Here is a 17,916-nt window from a genome sequence, read left to right on the forward strand (position 1 = left end):
TCATTCTCTTTTCAGCTCTGCCTCCCGGGACACATCCACCGGGGCCCAGGGAGACAGGAGAATCTGGAGAAGTTGAGAGCCCTCCTGCAGTGACTCATCAACTCTCCACTCCCCCGTGGATTTAGCTTTAAAATGCAGCTCATTATAAAAAACTCAAGGCTCTGACACATTGCATGGACAGACAAATCTGGGCTTTACTCCAAACACCCCACCTGCTTGTCCTATCACCTTTCCCCACCTCCTCATTATGTGGCACTCCCCTCCAACAGCCATTGTTTACAGCCCAGATGGCGGTGACATTCCCTTGCAAGCTGCGTACACTGGGACAGAAAGACAGAGGCAAACCCATCTGCCTACAATGTCATATCGCTCACCTCCTCCACTCGACCTTTTAGGGCATAGGAATTGCCAGGCGGGAAATGGGTCAGAACTTGGGAGCCATCGATGCCTTCCCAGAAAAAGGTGCTATGCTGGAAGAGAGCAAAATGTCACCAAGGGGGAGTCTATTACAGCCTCACAGGGGGACACCGCAGGGACAGCCAGAGTGGGGCGCATTAGTCCAGGGAGCTACTGAAAATAAACTTCTGGTTGCTCACCATTAACTTTTCAAAGCTGTTGGCTTCATACTTCAGCACCTTACCATGATATGATCAGTCGCCAAATCTTCTCTTGTTGTGGGCTATGAACTACCTGATCCAGTCAGCCTCACGTAAAGCTCTGGTGAGCTCTCTGAATGAGGGCCTATGCCCAGAGAGCCAAAGGAACAGTTCAGCTAGTACGAAGATTGGTCACATGCAAGCCCACTGGACAGACTCCCATACACACATGCACGCCCCCCACAGCAGGAAAGGCCAGCTCACCGGGAAGGTGTTCACCAGGCTCCAGCTGAGTTTCTGAGTGAGGAACCATCGTATCCCACAGCCATGCATCAACTGGGGCAGCTGGGCCAAGTATCCAAAGGTGTCTGGCAACCAGAACTGGGAGCAGAGAAGAGAACGTGCGAGAGAGAGAGAGAGAAACACAACCCCGTCACCTGCTCAGGTGTCGCTCAGACAATGTAGCCGGGTGCACCTATCTCCCCACACATCTCTAGGGCAGAGACGGGAACAGGCCCAAATTCTGGATACCCCATATAGTCAGCCACGTATCACTGCGGCCCTAGTGCTCTCCACAGGGCCCCTCAGCCTGGAGGAAATATTGCTAGGTAGTGGGTGCTATATGAACTGGCCAAGGCCTATGTACTAGGGAATAGGAAGAGGTACGCTGCACTAATATATCCGAGGCCCTAGCAGCCTCCGGCTGGAATTTCTTGTGGATGGTCCAGCGGTTCAGGCACTAGTTTAGGACTTGGGAGACCTGGAATAAAGTCCCTGCTCTGCCACAGACTTCCTGTGTGACCTTGGACGAGTCACTGGGCCTGTCTGTGCCTCAGTTTCCTCATCTGTACAGTGAGAATAGCAGCACTGCCCTTCCCCACAGGGGTGCATGAGGTTAGATACAAAAGAGATCGAAAGAACTCAAATATGATGGTGATAGGCCACATACATACCTTAGATAGATCACTCCTAAGTGAGCGTGTCCCACCAAGAATGAAGCAGAGACACTGGGAATATCAGCTCTAAAAGGGACCACATGGATCACCTCCGCCACCCCCAGAGAAGGAACATGTAGAGGGGATCCACCAAGGAGGAACACGTACCTCCGAGCAAAGCTTCCCAAACTACTGCTGGAAAAACCGCTGTCCCTGCAGGAACTGACGCACCATTGATTCACCACTGGGAAGATTCCCATCCTGGAAGACAATGGCAACTCTGAGGAATTCTGTGCAGATCTCCTGCCCCACTTGCCAGCAGAGAAAGGAGAGTGGCCACCCCAGTAGCATGCACCCCATGGCAGGCCCAATCCATACAGCTCCCAGCTGAGACACTGCAGTCATGTATGGACATGATACACCCTCCAGAGGGGAGGGGGAGGGCAACAGAGTCTGGGGAAAGGGAAGAGCTTGTTGACAATACAGCTGAGGGTGCTACTGGGTTATGGTTCCAGGGTATAAGGCTGCCTAATCTAGAGTTAGGGGTACACAGCGTAGGACTCCCTGGAATAGGATTAGAATTACAGTTGGTAGGACTCCCAAAGCTAGTGTTATGGTTCCAGAGGGTCAGGCTCCCAAGGCTAGGGTTCACATGGATACGACTCCTTCAGCTAGGGTTGGGTTCCAGAGGGCAAGGCTCCCCAAGCTAGGGTTAGATTTCCAATGAATAGGATGCCCCGACTAGTGTTAGGTTTCCAGAGGTTAGAGCTCCCCAAACTAGGGTTAGTGTTTCAGAGGGTAGGGCTGCCAGGGTTAGGGTTCCAGAGGTAGGGCTCCCCAAACTCAGATTAGGATTCCATCAAGTAGGGCCAGCCCAAGCTAGGGGTAGGGTTCCAGAGGGTCAGGTGCCACAAGCTAGAGTTAGGGTTCCAGAAGGTAGGACTCTGCAAGCTTAGGTTAAGGTTCCAATGGGTAGGGCTCCTCAATTTTGAGTTATAGAGGGTTGGCTTCCCCGGTTAGGGTTCCAACAGGTAAGGCTCACCGAGTTAGGGTTCTAGCAGGTAGGGTTCCTTGGGTTAGGGTTCCTGAGGATAAGGTTCCCTAGGCTAGGGTTAGAGTTTCAATGGACAAGACTCCCCAAGCAAGGGTTAGGGTTCCCAGGGAGAGGACTCCCCAAGCAGGGTTAGGGTTCCCAGGGTAGGGCTGCTCTGAGAGAACTGGATGTGATATAACTCGCAGCCATGTTGTTCACTTAGGCCCCCATAAGCTGTAAGCGAGGACACCAGATAGGAATAATCTGGCCTTGCTTAAGCAGACAGAACAAAAAAACCTGCAAGCTGCAGTTTCACTGGCTGGGACAGATAAAGTGAAAGGACAGATTCATGAGAAGGTGTGTGGGTGAGGGAAACATGGAAAACTGACTCTGATTCTGGTTGTCTGTTTGTGTCAGTTTTTTTTGCTGAAGCTGCTTTGCTTACATGGAGAATAATGAATTGTTATTGAATTGTTATTGGCTGTTGCTAGGGAAATTGTTAGCCTATTAGAGGCTATTATGAGTTATGCGCTTTGCCTGGAGAAAATCTAATAGTTAGAAAGCATGCTTTGGAGCAGTCAGAGGAAGCTTTTCTTCAGGCAAGGAGCCGACACCTAAACTCCCCATCAGCTGGACAGAAAGGCCCCCAGAAGGCTGGCTGGTGATCACTCAAAACCATGTCAGACTTTGGGTAAATATAAATGTTTGGAATGCTCTAGTCCTACTGCTGAAGCATTTATATGTGTGTGCGCTTCAGACCTAATAAAAAAGTAGTTTTAGGTAAAAGCACTCTTGTTCGTGCCAATCATTTATCAGATGGAAGAGCTATGTCCCCATTGATTTATTCCTGACACTACCTGGAGAGAAACAGTTAAGTTGCCACTGCAGTGCTGTGGGTTCTGAAAACCCAGGGTAACAGGGCTGCCCAAGCAAGCATTAGGATTCAAGATGGAATGACTCCCCAAGCTAGGGTCGGGGTTCCACAGGGTAGGGATCCCCAAGGTAGCATTAGGGTTCCAACAGAGAGGGCTCCCCACACTATATTTAGGTTTCCAATGCATAGGACTCCCCTGGCAAAGGTTAGGGTTTCAGAGTATAGGGCTGTCCAGGATATATTTAGGTTTCCAAAGGGTAGAGGTCACTGTGCTAGGCCCCAACACCTAGGATTAATGTCCCAAAGGTAGGGGTCCCTGAGCTAGGATAAGGGTTCTAAAGGGTAGTAGTCTTCAGGTACCATTAGTGTTCCAAATGGTAGGGTTAGGGTTACGTTTCCAGAGGGGAGGGATCCCCAGGCTAGGGTCTGGGTTCCAAAACCCCTCCCATGATTTCCCTTGAGGGTCTGAGCAAAAGAATATGTTAAGAGAAGGCATCTGAGACTCAGTAACTGATCTGTTAGAGAGAAGACTCAGAGGGCGATGCAGAAGGGCTGCTGTGATCTTACCATTTCTACCCAGGTGCCACCAACAGGTATGAATCGTCCCTCTTTGGCATAGTCCTGAATCTGAGCGTACAACCCAGGATACCAGTTCCTCACCCACTCAAACTGCTGGGCCTGCAAAGAAGACCGAGCCATAAAGCACCCGGAGACTATTCTAGAGATTATCCAATTTGTCTAAGGCTTCTGGCTCACAGCAGCTGCAAACCTGAATTTTTAGCAGGCATTGGAGCTCAGTGCAAATAGGACTGGTCCCAGACCTGGCAGGACAGCTCTCTGCTGCCAGGTAGGAGGCTTGGGCTGAAATCTGCACCTGGCATCTGGGGTTGGGAGCATGGTAGAAGCAACTTGGAGACCAGGGATAGAGAAGTCCCTTGCATAGCAGCCCTCCTCCCAGCCACTTACCATGCTCCTTCGAATATGCACTAACCTTCCTTTTGTCTTTGCTTCAAGAGTTTTGCTGCCCACCTAGGAGCGGAAGATGACAACTCACCTGCGAGCAGACAAACGTGAACTCCGGGTTCTTCTCCATCAGGCGTATGACTGTCACCCAGCTGCGAGCACACTTGCGGATAGACTCCTCGTATGGCCACAGCCAGGCTGCAGGGACAGAAGCAGGCTGAGCTCACTGTGGCCACATGGCCTTTCCATTTTAAATGGCCATTATTTTATATACACACACAGCCTGCCACCTGCCAATGTCCATTCTGTGCTGCCTTCTCCTGGCTGGAAAGACACAGCTGAGCCTTATCACAGCTATGAAAAACGTGTCACAGACCATGAAATCTGGTCTCCCCCATAAACTCCGATCTTTTGTGTACTTTTACCCTGTACTATATTCTTTTATACTATAGGGCAAAAGTATATACAAGTACATAGCATTTCTCAAATGGGGGGTCCCAACCCAAAAGAGGGTCTCAAATCTGTTATATAGGGGTTGCAGTATTGCTACCCTTACTTCTATGCTGCCTTCAGAGCTGGGTGGCCGGAGAGCGGCAGCTGCTTGCCAGACACCAAGGTCTGAATGCAGTGCCACTGCCAGCGGCAACACAGAAATAAGGATGGCATAGTATGGTTTTGCCACCCTTACTTCTACACTACTGCTGCTGATGGCACTGCCTTCAGAGCTGGGTAGCTAGAGAGCAGCGGCTGCTGGCCAGGAATCTAGCTCTGAAGGCTGCGCTGCTCCAGCTATCCAGCTCTGAAGGCAGCCAGAAGTAAGGGTGGCAATACCGCGACCACCCCTACAATAGCTTTGCAACCCTATTTTGGGTTGGGACCCCCAGTTTGAGAAACACTGACTTAAGGGCTTTACATGTTTGTATTTTGCCGTTTTTCCATACATATTCATGCTTTGTTACAGCTCCGTGAAATTTAAGATTTAAATATCTGAAATCGTGACATTCAAGATTTTTAAAATGCTATGACCGTGAAGTCATAGCTAAGTCCACAAAAATGGACTGTGAATTTGATATGGCCCTACTCATCCGGGATCCAAGCTGTGCTGCCTTTACAAGAATCAACCACTGCGGGGTGTGAAGACATGGGAAAATCACACTATTAAAATGTCAATGGATTGAAGCATTGCAGTAAGTCCTGAAGAGTCCTCAGCTCATGGGGCTGCTGCCTGTCCTGGATACCTCACTTCCTTTTCCCACAATAGCATGACCAGGGAAAACCCCACTGGGAATTTGAAATCTAGGGGCCAGGCAAAGGAAGTAAGGAATGGGCATGGAAGGCTTTGACATGCCCCTTTGTAAAGGATGCCTTCCAGCCCTGTGGTAAGTCACCATCTCCAGCCAGGCTGAAACGGCTACATACATTTTGTAGCTGATAACTGAGATTTCCCTGTCCCTTCCCCTAGAGGCTCAGAGCATCACTTCTACAGAACACTCAGTGCCTGCTCAGCTGAGAACTGCTCCCCTCTGGCAGTACCCAACATCACTGGCCAGCCCTAACCACCCACAGGCCTTTCAGTAAGCACGCATCCCCTGGACCCATTCTTACCAGAATCGATGTGGCAGTGGCCCATAGCATGGATGGTGTGCTGGCTCTCGCCATTCTTCTGGCTGAAGATGGAAGAGGCGAGGTGACGCACTGCAGGGAAGGTACAGGAGTTCCGTGACATCAAGCAGGTTAACCATCTGATTGGCCACGTACAGTGCCTGGAAGCTCTGCTGGTTTTCCTCCCCAAGGAACTGAGGGAGGGCAAGAGTGAGAAGAGAGAGACACTTAGCTCAGCAACTCTCATATTGGACAGGTTGAGAGTCTATACGAGGTGACGGATAGCACACTGAACTGCTGCACATGTGGACAGCCCATTAGCTGTGTCCTACCAACTTCCCACCTCTCTACCAATGACACGTGTAGCCTGAGGCAATATAGACGCAGAGGTGGTGTTTCCTTCCCCTAGTGTACGAATTTCGCTTTTTTGGAACTCAGAGGCTGCAGTTGTTAGCTGGCATGATGAGACAAAGGAGACACTTCCAGTTGTACACAAGCTACAATGGCAAATGCTTACTCCTTCAGGTCTTTTTGGTAGAGCTGGGGGAAAGAGGCCAAATCAAGGGAAAGTCATGAAAAAAGGAAGAGGAGGGAAGTAGAGGAGCTGGAGAATAAAAGAGACAGCGGACTAAAGTATTTACCTTGGCCATGTCCACTAGTATCTCAAAATCTACCAGCAGCTCATGGACATCCCTGTTAAATGTAAGCGGGGGAATGGTCCCGCTTTGTGGGGAACTTTCCTGGCTTCTGCACTACCCCGGTGAAGTGGGCTAGCGAAAGGATCCGAGTCCTCGCTCCCACTTCCTTTACCCAGAGGCCTCCCTGCCCTTGAGGACTCCCCTTCCACTCTCCTGTCTGGCAGTGTCCTCGTAAACCCCGACAAGGCTGGGCCCAGGATTCCTGGGGGGCTCGACCCCCAACCCTGCTGTGGTCACCCAGGACAGGGGCTAGGGTGTCCCCACTCCGGGGTACTCTCTCTGTACTGGGCACCTCCCTGACCCACTGATCATTTCACACAATTTAAAGCAAATACAAGTTGTTTAATTAACAATTAATTTTAAAAAAGAATAAGGAAAAATGGGAAAGGTTAAAGGAAAACACATCACCCCGCTCTGTGGCAGGGAACATTACAAACAGTGTCTCTGGTACGTCAGGGCAGTTCAGTCTGTTCCTTGTAGGTCCCAGGCCTGCTTCTCAGGCCCTGTCTGTGCTGCAGGGACGCTGTGGGTTGGACACTTGCTCTGGTGGTGGCCACACGCTCTCAGGCTCTAGGTGGCAGGACCCTTCTTCCCAGCGTCGCCCCCGCCCGGTCGGGGTTATGATCCCCCTGCAAGTCTGGCCTGCAAGGCCTCTTGGCTGAGGCGTCTCCCTGTGCTGGGCCCACTGCCCAGGGTCCCCCTCACTCTCCCCAGCTGCTCACCACACTCGGACTGCACACGGCTCCGGACTGCCCCAGCCCCAGCTCCGGACTGCTCCAGCCCCGGCTCCAGCTCCACTCTGCCTCAGCACGGCTGCTGCTGCTGCTCTGCCTTCAGCCCCCAGGGCTGCTTCTCTGGCCTCTCTGGCTCTGGTTGCTGCAGCTCTGCCCCCAGCACAGCTCTGCTCTGCAGGCTGCTTCTGTGACTCTGCTCCCAGCTCTGACCTGCTTCCTGGCTGCTTGTCTGGCCCCTCTGGCTCTGGTTGCTACAGCTCTGTTCCCAGGGCAGGGCTGCTCTCTCTGGGCTGTGCTCTGGCTTTGGGGCTGCAGCTCTGCTCCCAGCAGCTCAGCTCGGGCCCCTGCTCTCTCCTTAGCTCGGCCCCACTCTGTCTGACCCAGGCCATTCCAGTTCACACGGAGGATGGGACCCCCCCGGCCTCCTGACTCTCTGATTAGCCTGCCCGCCCTGTCAATCAGGCTGATCTGGAGCATTGGCCTCTCCCCATTGTTCCTGGGGACAGTCAGTCTCAGGCTCCTGATTTCCCATCAACCCTTCCCCTTTTAGTGCTGGGAGCTAGCCAACCAAAACACCCCCACTGAATGTTAGTAAGGGGGCAACAGTCCCCTTACATAAAGACCACAAGCTCTGCCTTGTTCAGGGTGAACTTCTTGTCAGGGTCAGGAGGTGCAATCAGGCTGCCTTTTCCAGCCCCAAAGAGACCATTGCAGGCAACTTCCACGTAGACAGTCAGACTGTAGAAATGAGAAAAATGGAAACAGAAGTCACCAGAGATCAATGAGCAACTCACTGTGTTCTCTGCGTAGAGACTAGGAAACAAGATCTGCCAAAAGCACAGGAACGGTCGGACCGGGCCAGGCCAGTGGCCTGTCTAGTCTGGTATCCTGTCTCTAATGGTGGCCAGTGCTTCAGAGACAGACATATTACACCTACCTAACTGTGCAACACTATCCCACATGGGAGAAATTTCTTCCTGATCCTAGCTAGTGAGTAACTCACACCCTGAAGCACAGCAATCAATAAACCTTGTCATTGTATCCTGCCTGATGTTACCTCACGAGCTGAGCAGCCAATAGGTGACAATGCTGCATCACTGGTCCTCACAGCTCTGAGCAGAGAGGCCTGGGCACTTTCCCTGTGTGGTGTGGCTGTGCCAAGAGTACCTCATAGGCCCTCCAACCAGTGCAGGGTGGGGGTTTCCCTGAATTTCAGCAAGCATCAATGCTCACCTGTGAGGCTCCGTCTCCTTGAGGCCATCTGTCAGGATATACCTGGTCTTCTCCCCTTCTTTAGTCAAACCCTGTGTGTCATGACAGGGAGGAGGGACATTAAAATAGCTCCATGACAACACTCACATCAGAGATGTTAACACAGGTTCAATGGGAACAGCTGCCATTCTGCATCACTAACCCATGACTTGTTGATACATATCAGCAGAGGGGCCCCTTCTGACACATGGCAGATTACCATGGAGTTGTGCGTACTGAGATTGTGCTCACTGTTTGCCTATGGAACTAGTACAAAGACCATTTGCAGCACCCTGCTGAATGAAGATTTTGCTCAAACTCCCTAGGACATGTCTCCATGCCCCATCAAACACACATGAAAAACATTGTGGAAAGGGTTGGCTTCTCCTGGAGAGCTGCTGCAACCCCAGCATTAATACCAATCCCATGGGTATTCCATGCCACAGACCAACGGTCAGGAATATTGGATTAAAAACCTCACAAAACAGGGAAGTGCTATATAATTAGAGGAAATTAAAATCCAGTCTGATTCAAACCATGTAACAAATGGCAGGGAATTCCTACAGCCCCGTTATAAGGGGCTGAGACAGGACATGTCATGGAAACAGCATTGATTGCAGCATTGCCTACGACGTACTTCATAAAAATCTAGCATTGGCACAGGCACTTCCTCTTACCTGAACCGGCTGCGCATCCCTCCACACCATCCCTTCCCCATCGCTTTCCCACAGGAGATGCACTTCCTTCCCCGCCCATTCTCTGGGGATGCTAAGCTCCACTTTAAACCAGCAGGTCCACCACCTAAAAATGACAGGCACATACACTTCTGAACTGATGTTGAGCCATTAATGATTAAGCATTTCCCTATGAAAGGTTAACATGCACAAGACACTACAGCCTCAGCAGAATCTCTAAGGAGGTCTGTGGGGAAATCACGTAGTATGTACAGACACCAATGCACAAACACACACAGGAGACAATCCCTCCAGGGCTTGCTTTTATTTTTTCCTAAGAGTGAAAGATGCTCAATTGACAGCCCCATAAACAGAGATCTGCTCTGTATAGATCAGGTACGATAGGGCATGGTCAGCAGCAGTACAAGTACGCTCAGCCTCCACCCATACACATCAAGCCAGACCCGCCAGGAACATCGACAGGCAGTTTGTTCTCCATGGCTCATTCAGTCAGAAGATCATCAAGGGGGGAAAGTTTAGAGGCGCTTTTACAGTACAGACACCTGTTGCCTAGGAACTGGATTGAGACACCCACACATTCCACCCAGGTCCCAAAGAGCCAGGGCATCTCAGACAGCTGTTGGGTGGATCAGGCAGCTATCTAGCAGTAGTTTGACCTGCTCTCTCAGAGAAATCAGGACACTGAGATCAGCTCTCTTTTCCACAGCATTCCCCAGTGCAGCAGGGCTTGGCAGTGTTGTAGGTGGCAATTCCATGAGGACAAAGGAGCTGCCATGCTGGAAGCAGAAGAGGTGCACAAAGGGGGTCTCACATTACCAGCATGGAACGAGAATAGAGAGAATTGTGACTGCAGGGATAGAGCAGCTACCCACCAGGCAAAGAAAAGGCCTCAGAAGGGGAGAAAAGGGATGAAATAAACCCTATTTCATGAAGGCCCAAGTCTCAAAGATCCACTCCCCGCACCTCCATAGCCTGACATAAAGTATTCCACAGGGACTGCTGTCATGGGAGTCAAGTTGAAGGAGAGGGGCTCAGGATGGACAGAGACAGGTAATTAGCTTCCAGAGATTTTGGGTCAAGTTTTAGTCTGGAGTTTATTTTTATAACCAAATTACAAGCACTCAAGAAACAGGTATTTATGATACCTCCTTTAACTGCCCCAGCATTATCACAGGCCTTCTGTTCTGCCTGGAGATTTGCCGATAGGTCCAACACATAAATCAAAATCAAAGTTCTAAACATGGAGCTGAAAGAATCCAAAAGAGTGAGGTAGATGGCTGAACAAAGAGATTTCAGAGTGCCTGGCTCGCAGTCTAGTCCTGCCTCTGACACTGACTTGTCATGCGGCCTCAGTCAAGTTACTTAACTTCTCCGTCCCTCAGTTTCTCCCCAAATGTAAAATAGGGAGGATTATATATCTTCTGTCCTACTTCATCCGGGGTTTGTGAGGATTAGCTAATATGCATACAAGTAACCTGAAGTTAAAGTGCTAAAGATATCTTTAGGTGTAGAAAAAAATAAGTTGTATACACACAGATGTTGCACACAGTCCTACTGATTAATCTGCAGCACCTGGGGAGTAAAGATGGAATCTCACACACAGAGCTCATTGTGTCCCTCAAGGGGAAAAACAATAGCGACTTCACATTACTTCCTCATTTAAATAAATGGCAGTTAAAAATCAATTCACATCACTTTGTTCCTCTAAGGCTGGTACTTACGTGGGTCCAAAGGAGTCCCCAACTTTCGTAGGTCTGAATTCTTGTCTGACAGCTTCATCATGTGGGATTCGCTGAGGGGTCTGGAAGCAGGAGAGAGACACCAGGGGGGAGGTGTCCCCGAACAGCCTGCAGTAAAGATGACAGGCAATAAAGCCAATCACCCCAAGGTACGAGGATTTTTTTAAATTAATTAATGGAGATATCCCATCTCCTAGAACTGGAAGGGACCTTTTGGTCATTGAGTCCAGCCCCCTGCCTTCACTAGCAGGACCAAATACTGGTTTTGCCCCAGATCCCCAAGTGGTCCCCTCAAGGATTGAACTCACACCCCTGGGTTTAGCAGGCCAATGCTCAAACCACTGAGCTATCCCTCCCCACCCTTATCTGTCTCCCAATCTCCCGATGAAGGCTAAAGCTTTGTCACGCTTGTTTTTTCCCCAGTGGTTCACCATTGCAGAAACATTCAGTTTAAAAAAAAACCCAATGTTTTAAAAAACTAACAATCCTGTTTCTTGTTAGCCTGACAATAAACCTGGGTGCCCAGCGTGGCATGTGGTCACCATCAGCAGCAGAACACCTGTATCTGCCTTGTATATTTTCACTACCACAAGTGCCAACCCATGGAGATTTTCTTTGTTCCCACAAATCACACAATCATAGAAATGTACGGCTGGAAAGGACCTCTAGCCCAGCCTCCTGTGCTGAGATAGGACCAAGTAAACCTAGAAGACCATCCCTGACAGGTCTTTGTCCAAGGTGTTCTTAAAAAACCTCCAGTGATGGGGATTCCACAACCTCTCTAGGTTACCTGTTCCAGAGCTTAACTATCCTTATAATTAGAAAATTTTTCCTGGTGTCCATCCTAAATCTCCCTTGCTTCAAATTAAGCCTGTTACTTCTTGTCCTATCTTTAGTGGATGTGGAGAACAATTGATCACCATCCTCTTCATAACAATGTTTCCCTTTTGTTCTTTTCTATTTAAATGATAGGAGCCCCCATTCAAAGCATTACAAATACCTTTGCAAGCAAAGGTTTCAGCAGTATTCCCCATATTAGCACTGGATGAAGCTATGACAATCTACACCAGCTGAGGATCTGTCCCTAAGTGTACTCACATGAACTACATATAGCGATACCATGGTACAGTTATCTACTTGTACAGATTTTACAGACACTAGCTGAGCAGTAATAGTCACATTATGATTTAAAGCATCAAGAGGAAATTTATAGTCCAGACAGAAATTCCACTCCTGAAGCAGCAGAGTGACATAGTCTTAGGCCTGGTCTACACTACGATGTTAGGTCGAAATTAGCAGTGTTACCTCGATTTAAGCCTGGACCCGTCCACACGATGAAACCCTTTTTTCAACTTAAAGGGCTCTTTAAATCGATTTCTTTAATCCACCTCCAACGAGGGAATTAGCGCTGAAACCGGCCTTTTCGGGTCGGATTTGGGGTAGTGGGGATGCAATTCGACAGTATTGGCCTCCGGGAGCTATCCCAGAGTGCTCCATTGTGACCGCTCTGGACAGCACTCTCAACTCAGATGCACTGGCCAGGCAGACAGGAAAAGGCCCGCGAAATTTTGAATTTCCTGTTTGCCCAGCGTGGTGGAGAGCCCAGATGAACACGCAGAGCTCACAGTACAGGTAACAATGATGGAGTCCCAGGATCGCAAAAGAGCTCCAGCATGGACCGAACGGGAGGTACAGGATCTGCTCGCCATATAGGGAGACGAATCAGTGCTAGCTGAACTCCGTAGCAGTAAACGAAATGCCAAAACATTTGAAAAAGTCTCAAAGGGCATGAAGGACAGAGGCCATAACAGGGACGCACAGCAGTGCCGCGTGAAAATTAAGGAGCTAAGGCAAGCCTACCACAAAGCCAGAGAGGCAAACGGAAGGTCTGGGGCAGAGCTGCAGACATGCCACTTCTACGCTGAGCTACATGCCATGTTAGGGGGTGCAGCCACCAGTACCCCAACCCTGTGCTTTGACTCTGTCAATGGAGAATCACGGAACACGGAAGCGGGTTTTGGGGATGAGGAAGATGATGATGAAGACATTGAAGATAGCTCACAGCAAGGAAGTGGAGAAACCGGTTTCCCCAACAGCCAGGATATGTTTTTCACCCTGGAGCTGGAACCAGTAACCCCCGAACCCATCCAAGGCATGCTCCCAGACCCTGAGGGCACACAAGGCACCTCTGGTGAGTGTACCTTTGTAAATATTACACATGGTTTAAAAGCAAGCATGTTTAATGATTCATTTGCCCTGGCATTCGCGGCCAGTACAGCTACTGAAAAAGTCTGTTAATGTGTATGGGGATGGAGCGGAAATCCTCCAGGGACATCTCCAGAAAGCTCTCCTTGATGTACTCCCAAAGGTTTCTGGGGAGGGCTGCCTTATTCCGTCCTCCATGGTAAGACGCTTTACCACGCCAGGCCAGTAGCACGTAGTCTGGAATCATTGCATAACAAAGCATGGCAGCGTACGGTCCTGGTGTTTGCTGGCATGCAGACAACATCCATTCCTTATCTCTCTGTTATCCTCAGGCGAGGGATATCATTCACGGTCACCTGGTTGAAATAGGGTGATTTTATTAAGGGGACGTTCAGAGGTGCCCGTTCCTGCTCTGCTGAACAGAAATGTTCCCCGCTGTGGGTGTGGGGGGGAGGGAAGGGGGGTTAGTTGGGTTTGTGCTGCATGTTAACCCGGAAACCGCAGCCCCTCCTTTTACACTGCAAACCCATTTTAAATGGCCAACCCAACAGCCGCTTGGTATGGGAAATGAGGGTGCTGCTGTTTGAAACCATTCCCACATGTTATGAAGGTTAAAAAAGCCAAAAGACTGTGGCTTACCATGGCTGCCTGCAAGCCGAATTCTGTTGCCTGGCACTGCGTGAGTAATCTCACACACCAAACCGGCAGGCCCTCAATATAAGAGGAAAAATGCGACCTTGTAACGAAAGCACATGTGCTGTGTAATGTGAACAGCAAGATTTAACGTTAAAGAGTGTATCCATTGTTCTCTAAAATGTGTCTTTTTAACTACCACCTCTCCCTTCTCCTCCACCAGCTGCAAATGTTTCTCCTTCACAGAGGCTAGTGAAGATTAGAAGGCGAAAAAGGCGCACTCGGGATGACATGTTCTCGGAGCTCCAGATGTCCTCCCACGCAGACAGAGCACAGCCGAATGCGTGGAGGCAGACAATGTCAGAGTGCAGGAAAGCACAATATGAACGCGAGGAGAGGTGGCGGGCTGAAGAGAGCAAGTGGCAGGCTGAAGAGGATAGGTGGCATCAGCTTGCTGACAGAAGGCAAGAGTCGATATTCCGGCAGCCAGAGCATCAAACTGATATGCTCCAGCACATGGTTGAGCTGCAGGAAAGGCAGCAGGATTACAGACCGCCGCTACAGCCCCTGTGTAACCAACAGCCCTTCTCCCCAAGTTCCATTGCCTCCTCACCCAGACGCCCAAGAATGCAGTGGGGGGGCCTCCAGCCACCCAGCCACTCCACCCCAGAGGATTGTCCAAGCAACAGAAGGCTGGCCTTCAATAAGTTTTAAAGTGCAGTGTGTCCTTGTCCTTATCTCCTCCCCCACCCCACCCGACGCTTCCCTCCTCCTCTACCCCTCCCGGGCTACCTTGGCAGTTATCTCCCTATTTGTGTGATGAATTCATAAAGAATGCATGAATATGAAGTAACAATGACTTTATTGCCTCTGCAAGCAGTGATCGAAGGGGAGAGTGGTTAGCTTACAGGGAAGTAGAGTGAACCGGGGGGGGGGGGGAGGGAAGAGGGGAGTTCATCAAGGAGAAACAAACAGAACTTTCACACCGTAGCCTGGCCAGTCATGAAACTGGTTTTCAGAGCTTCTCTGATGCACACCACGCCCTGCTGTGCTCTTCTAACCGCCCTAGTGTCTGGCTGCATGTAATCAGCAGCCAGGCAATTTGCCTCAACCTCCCACCCAGCCATAAATGTCTCCCCCTTACTCTCACAGATATTGTGGAGCGCACATCAAGTAGTAATAACAATGGGAATATTGGTTTCGCTGAGGTCTATGTGAGTCAGTAAACTGCGCCAGCGCGCTTTTAAAGGTCCAAATGCACATTCTACTACCATTCTGCACTTGCTCAGCCTATAGTTGAACAGGTCCTGACTACTGTCCAGGCTGCCTGTGTATGGCTTCATGAGCCATGGCATTAAGGGGTAGGCTGGGTCCCCAAGGATAGCTATAGGCATTTCAACATCAAATAACAACGGTTATTTTCTGGTCTGGGAAGAAAGTCCCTTCCTGCAGCTTTTGAAACAGACCAGAGTTCCTGAAGACGCGAGCATCATGTACCTTTCCCGGCCATCCCATGTTGATGTTAGTGAAACGTCCCTTGTGATCCACCAGTGCTTGCAGCAGCATTGAAAAGTACCCCTTGCGGTTTATGTACTCGCTGGCTTGGTGCTCTGGTGCCAAGATAGGGATACGGGTTCAGTCTATCGCCCCACCACAGTTAGGGAATCCCATTGCAGCAAAGCCATCCACTATGACCTGCACATTTCCCAGAGTCACTACCCTTGATCCGGCAGCTCTTTGATTGCGTTGGCTACTTGGATCACAGCAGCCCCCACAGTAGATTTACCCACTCCAAATTGATTCCCGACTGACCGGTAGCTGTCTGGCGTTGCAAGCTTCCACAGGGCTATCGCCACTCGCTTCTCAACTGTGAGGGCTGCTCTCAACTTGGTATTCTGGTGCTTCAGGGCAGGGGAAAGCAAGTCACAAAGTTCCATGAAAGTGCCCTTACGCATGCGAAAGTTTCACAGCCACTGGGAATCGTCCCACACCTGCAACACTATGCGGTCCCACCAGTCTGTGCTTGTTTCCCTGGCCCAGAATCAGCGTTCCATGGCATGAACCTGACCCATTAACACCATGATTTGCACATTGCTGGGGCCCGTACTTTGTGAGAGGTCTATGTCCATGTCTGTTTCCTCATCACTCTCGTCGCCGCGCTGCCATCGCCTCCTCATCTGATTTTGCCTTGGCAGGTTCTGGTCCTGCATATACTCCAGGATAATGCGCGTGGTGTTTAAAGTGCTCATAATTGCCGCGGTGATCTGAGCGGGCTCCACGATCCCAGTGCTATGGCGTCTGGGCTGAAAAAAGGCGCAAAACGATTGTCTGCCGTTGCTACGCAGAAGCCCCATTAACTTCAATGAGGCTCAGTCTCCACGCTGGGGTCCTCCTGAGCAGAGCCAGTTGCAGGAGCAAGGATTTACGTGACAGATGCCAGGAACAGATGCAGTCATGGTAGGGTCTATGAAAATAGTATTTTTGTTTAACTATGTGAGAGCTAAATAACATGAAGATTGCGGTGCTGGTAAGACAGATGGGTCTGTGAGAGGATCTCTGTTATGAGTGCTCCACAGGGTGAAAAGGAGAACCTCCTCCTACACTGTGAGAAACCCAAAAGAATTGTCAGAATGGGAGAGAAAGAAGCAGCAAACCTGAAACTGACCAGCCTAACTGCAGATTGAAACAGCAAAGGGGAAAGAAAGAGCAGCAGCCTTTGATTTTTAAAGCCTTTAATTTTAAACGCACAATAAAGGATCTTACAAGTATCCCTTCGCACACCCAGACAACCCAAGCCTGCTCCAAGCTTTCAGAGCAGTGACACCCAGACAACCCAAGCCTGCTCCAAGCTTTCAGAGCAGTGACACCCCTCCCGATCGCCCCCCTCCCCGGGGCACGGCTGGAGTCACTGCGACTCTCAGGCAGACCCACAGCCGGGCCAGCAGGAACCAGGGGCCGGTGGCGGCTCGGGTCCCCGCCGGCCAGCGGGGCTCGCTCCGCTGCTCGCTCGCGCGCCCCCCCGCCAGCGTCCCGATCCAGCCCCGCGCCCACCTCGCTCCTGGCACGCCGGGCCGGGCCGCTCCAGGCACGGGGGGGGGGCGCTAGAAGTGACGGCGCTGAGTGGGGGAGGGGGGCAAGCCCCGCCGCAGGGGCTGGGGGCGGCCGGACCCTGCCCCGAGCGGGAGCGCAGGCCCGGCCCGGGGGATGCCCGCGGGCCGCTGTTTCCCGCCCGGAGGGGGCGGAACTCGCGGCGGACCAATCCAGCTCCCACCTGCCCCGGAGGTTGCAGTCGGGGAAGCAGTGCTCGGAGAGCAACTTCTCGGCCCGCTCCAGCGCGGTGCGCCGCCGCTTCAGCACCAGGGACCCGGCCATGGCCCCGCGGAGCAGCTCGGACACGGGCCGAGCCACAACTCCGGAGCCCGGCAACGGGGAGCCTGTACCTGTGGGCTACTGCGCATGTGCGGGGCCGGCGGGGTACGGTGGGGAGTGAGCGCCCAGCAACGGGCAATCCGGCTCCGCCTCCGCTCCCCTGTCCCAGATTCCTGGCCCGGGTTCCCCCTGCAGACGCTGCGGGGAGAGAGCAGGACGCACACCCCTGTGGGGTCCCTCACACTGCTCTGGGGAAGGTTCCCCCAGGCCCAGCTGTCAGGGCTGGCCTTATAGATTCATAGATTCATAGATTCTAGGACTGGAAGGGACCTCGAGAGGTCATCGAGTCCAGTCCCCTGCCCGCATGGCAGGACCAAACACTGTCTAGACCATCCCTGATAGACATTTATCTAACCTACTCTTAAATATCTCCAGAGATGGAGATTCCACAACCTCCCTAGGCAGTTTATTCCAGTGTTTAACCACCCTGACAGTTAGGAACTTTTTAGCCTTCCTGAAATCCATTGTCTCTATTTTGCTGTTCTCCCTTCTACCCTTCCTTAGAATTGCAAACTCTATGATTTCATGA

At 51.0% G+C, this 17,916-nt stretch overlaps 1 protein-coding gene and 1 pseudogene across 3 annotated transcripts in view; one reads left to right on the top strand and one right to left on the bottom strand.

Moving 5' to 3' along the window:
* LOC101940013 (endonuclease 8-like 1) overlaps window positions 1–3,350 on the top strand; it is a 43,256-nt gene extending 39,906 nt beyond the window's left edge. For all 3 annotated transcript variants that reach the window (XM_065579172.1, XM_065579175.1, XM_065579173.1), the window contains one exon: window positions 16–3,350. In XM_065579172.1, the coding sequence (XP_065435244.1) occupies window positions 16–125 (110 nt within the window). In that variant the 3' untranslated portion in view covers window positions 126–3,350. The remainder of the gene's footprint in view (window positions 1–15) is intronic.
* LOC101935457 (alpha-mannosidase 2C1-like) overlaps window positions 1–17,427 on the bottom strand; it is a 29,332-nt pseudogene extending 11,905 nt beyond the window's left edge.
* Between the last annotated feature and the right edge of the window lie 489 nt (window positions 17,428–17,916).

The sequence above is a fragment of the Chrysemys picta genome, unplaced genomic scaffold, assembly GCF_011386835.1.
Source record: "Chrysemys picta bellii isolate R12L10 unplaced genomic scaffold, ASM1138683v2 scaf135, whole genome shotgun sequence".
NCBI classification, from domain to species: Eukaryota; Metazoa; Chordata; order Testudines; family Emydidae; genus Chrysemys; species Chrysemys picta.